At 43.1% G+C, this 4,123-nt stretch overlaps 1 protein-coding gene across 3 annotated transcripts in view; it reads right to left on the minus strand.

Annotated features, from left to right (window-relative positions):
- The window catches only part of Rnf180 (ring finger protein 180), a 167,751-nt gene that overhangs the window by 33,887 nt on the left and 129,741 nt on the right, over window positions 1–4,123 (minus strand). For all 3 annotated transcript variants that reach the window (XM_029544177.1, XM_029544176.1, XM_029544178.1), the window contains exon 7: window positions 1,770–1,895. In XM_029544177.1, coding sequence (XP_029400037.1) covers window positions 1,770–1,895 — 126 coding nt within the window. The remainder of the gene's footprint in view (window positions 1–1,769; window positions 1,896–4,123) is intronic.

The raw sequence follows: 4,123 nt of genomic DNA on the forward strand, positions 1-4,123 counted from the left end.
CTCTCTCTCTCCTAGATTGAGGATATTCTACCTCTAACGCAACTCAGTACCTAAGTTTTCCCTCCCCACTCCTCTCTCTGTTTGACCCCAGGGCCCATAAACTGGTGGAGCCTCTTGTCTAGGGCTCTTTCAATAGCAAGCCAACCCCCATATTGTGCCTGTCCCACCCGGTCCTGGACACAACACTGTTCTATAGAGGAAAGATAAATGGGCACTTCCTATGGCTTGGTTCTTTCCCCTTGGCTTGCTGCTGCACTTGGCTGGGTACCAGCTGCTCAGCTCTTCTACCACTTGGCTCAATTGGTGGCAGTGATATATTTCTTACGTCAGGTGATGTAATAAAGCTACTTTGAACTTTCTCACAAAAATGTAAGAATTAAGTTTGGTAGAAATCAACTGCTTATTCATCCAGTTTCTGACAAACTGAGAAAGGAAGATGCAGAAGATGCAGAGGGACACTGGGGTTTGTGTGGAACTGAGACACCAACATGAAAAAGCAAGGTGTGGTCTACAGAGAGGCCTTCTGGGGCTGTCTTCTAAGCCAGGTCAGAAAGTTGACCCTCACTCTGTGTGCCTCAAACTCTGTGGCTGAGCTGTACTGTCCAACCATAGAAGCAACTGGATGAAAACAGTTCTTACCCTTTCATTCTATACATCTTAATTATGAGGAGGATGAAGAGGAGGAGGAGGAGGAGGAGGAGGAGGAGGAGGAGGAAGAAGAGGAACAGCAGCAGCAGCAGTCCCTGCCCAGTGCAGGGTTACAGGTGCTGCTTAAAACTTTCATTTCAAATGCAATAGAATTTGCATACAATTTGTTTTTTGCCTCAACCATACAAACTCTGCATGCATCTGTCCTGGTCTCTTATTGCTAAACAGATATGCTTGACCTTAAGTAGCCCTCCCTGAACCCTGGTCCCTAAGAACATAGTTCCCGTAATTGGACGTCCCTATCAGGTCTCGTGAATGATAAGTGGTATGTAGAGGCCTCTGGAGACGACTCGGTAGGTAAAGTGCTTGCTATGAGAGCATGGGAGCTGAGCTGTGATCCCCAGAACTCAAGTAAAGGCTAGGGACAGTAGGATGTCCCAGGGCTGTGGAGAGAGAGAAGGTACCTCCCAGGGGTGCACCGCCAAGCCAGACCACCCAAAATGGCAGTTCAAGGCTCACTGAACTCCAAAATGGGTGGCGAGAGATAAAGGAAGACACTTGGCATTGATCTGTGACCTCCACCTCCAATCAAGCAGGGCTGAATTCTTTCATACACAGGTGCACACACGTGCCCACCCATGAACTCACACAACACACACGTGTGTGTATATACTCAAACAGTAAACAACAAAACTGCATGGTGGTTCATGTTCTGTCAGATAACACTTTTATCAAACACTAAATTAAATTTCATGTTTATATTGTATAGCTATGCGGTAACACATTCTCAAAACTGAAGTAGAGGTCAGAGATTGCCTTACATTTTGATAGTTATTTACACGGTGCTATTAGCTATAATGTATACCGTGCTTTCAGATTAGCTTATTTGCTCTTTACCGTGTCCATATAATTAGGTACATATTAATTTTTACTTTTTTCATATAGACCATTCCTTTTCTTCATATATACTTGTAACTTTTTACAAAGACATTATTACCGAAATTCCCGAAAGTGACCTATGTAGAGACTGAGCTCGCAGCATTTCTGATTAGGAAGCCGCTGTGAGCCCTTGCATGGACACGCTCACCAGACAGCTTTGGTCTTTGGGTTGCTTTCCTTACCTCCGAAGAGATGGAATCCTTTCCTGCAGCTCGGCAAGGGCCACTTCGCAGAGCTGGATTTCTGAAAGCTTTGCTTGATTTTCAAATATTCTTTAGTAAAGAATGTCTTTGTGGCATTGTTCAGTTCTAGAGTAAAAGGAAAGAAACAAGTATTCTGATCATTAATTTGAATAAAATGGCAAGAATGTAACTATCATATGATTTTGATAATAAACTCAGATCTCTTTAAGTCTATAAATGTAAAAATGAATTTAATTTAAAAAATCTCTAATATGTCACCCAAATTCCTACTTGAAGCAGCTTTGGAACTGCTTACACACAGAACGCATGTTTAGAGAGAAGTCTGCCATGCGAGCCATGCAGACCAGTGAGATGACAGTCCACACAGGCTGTCTGCTCTCAAGAGGACTGCTTTGCACTAAGGAACAGAATCAATAGACAGCAGAAAAGAACTCACAGGCCAACCAGAGGCTATGCATGGCCTTCCTTTCAAACAGCAGACAGCCTGAGAGCCAGAGCCACACAAGGGCAGGCAGGCCTAGCCTGAGCCTGACTTCTCACATGAGCTCTCCTTGGAGAAGCTTGCACTGGAGAGGGCACAAGAAACAGCCAGCGTCCCCATCAACCGCCTGCCTTTATCTTCATCCCCAACGACCCCATGCATCACCTGGCACCTCTGATTTCCTTCCCACCTCTTTCTGAGCCTTGGCTTATTCCAGCTGCATACAACTGCTTCTGTTTGACCTATCACTGCCTTACGTTGATGCTCAAGAAAGACAAAAGAAAATCTCACTCAGGAGTGTACATTTAACAAGGCCATGGATGAAGGCGGCGACTCCAGCTCCATTCCTGAATCTATAGCTGTGGGCCAGTAACTCAAGCACATGAGTTAGAACAAAAGAAAGTTCTAGTCTTTATATGTATATAATCTGGGCTTGCTATGGCTCCTATATTCTTTGTCCTTTATGTGTTTCAGTGCCTAACTGCTTTCAGGGTGAGGATCCTTGTGCTGTTGTCTTCAGGGATATACACGTGTTTTCCAACAGTCCACTGCCAGGGAGCATTCCTTCAGTCAAGGCGACTATTAATCTCCTGACTAAGTAGAATCATTACCACCATGCCTCCTCTGTGCCATTCACACTCTTGAAGCTGAGAACGGAAGTCATCAATGACTTATAACATTGCCTTCCAGGGCTAATGATTTTAATTTGCATAATTTTCCAATAACTCAAGTATCTGATAGGTGATATTTTATTGACCATTAGGGAAAATAACACAACATTCTAAATGCCCTCATAAATAGACCGAGGTGGTGAGGTAATGAAGATTCCAAGGTACAGAAACATAAACTAAGCAGAGGAGCATTGTTAACTCAAGAATGTTTATTATTACCCCCTACCAAGTTCTAAAATGCTGATGTAGTAAACAAAGGCATCAACATGAAAACTTATTTGGAAATATAACTGAGCTCTGGCAAAAAAGATTCAAGAAATATAAAAGCCAATCATTAGCTTTTTCTGGGAGGAGATGGGAAAAGTACAATCAGTCACTGTGCCTGAGTGACTGTTGGGACTAGTGAGAGAGAACCATTCAAAATGTCAGCACTTCACTTTCAGACTCCATTTAATCATAGTGAGAAACTAAGTTCAAGGTCCCAGGTCCTAGGGGAGCTGGGGACTTCCCAATAGCTGAGCAGCGCCCACTGTAAGGAAATAGTCGTCTGAGTCCAGACATCTCAAGGACAACTTCTCCATCCTCCTGGCAGGGTCAAACAAGTTCATGGTCCCAGGAACCTACTCCTGTCCTGATTGGTGAGAACTCTGTTGCTCAACCCCTTACATCAAAATATGATTGGACAATGCTATGGCCCACCTCACTCCTCCATGATTTGTAGTCTCATCTCTAAAATATGCTGCGCAATTTCTCTTTGGGGTCACAGTTCACCTCTCAAGTTTGTTATGTGGCCCTGATTGGTCAGTATCAGCTTGATTATAATAAATTTTTGTCATCTACATTGGCCTAGTGTTTGATTTATGTTGGATTTAAATGGACCCCACAACACTACTCCACTTCTGGCTTAAAGGAACTTAACAGATAGTGAGCTTAAAAAAAAAATCAGTGTAGTGAAATACTTAGATAACACTCAGGATAAACAAATGAAGAACAGTATGATTATGGCAATTATTATAATTTGCAAGATACATTGCAATTGAAGCTGTACATGCACCTGTGTGCCTACAGCATGATCTTGTAAGACTGATCATTTTGGGTGATTTTGTTTGCTACACTTGAATAGAGAGACATGTAGACAAGAGAAGAGCAGGAAATCATTGCTGGGCCAAGTTAGAGCTGGG

Source organism: Mus pahari, chromosome 11 (assembly GCF_900095145.1).
Source record: "Mus pahari chromosome 11, PAHARI_EIJ_v1.1, whole genome shotgun sequence".
Taxonomy (NCBI): Eukaryota; Metazoa; Chordata; class Mammalia; order Rodentia; family Muridae; genus Mus; species Mus pahari.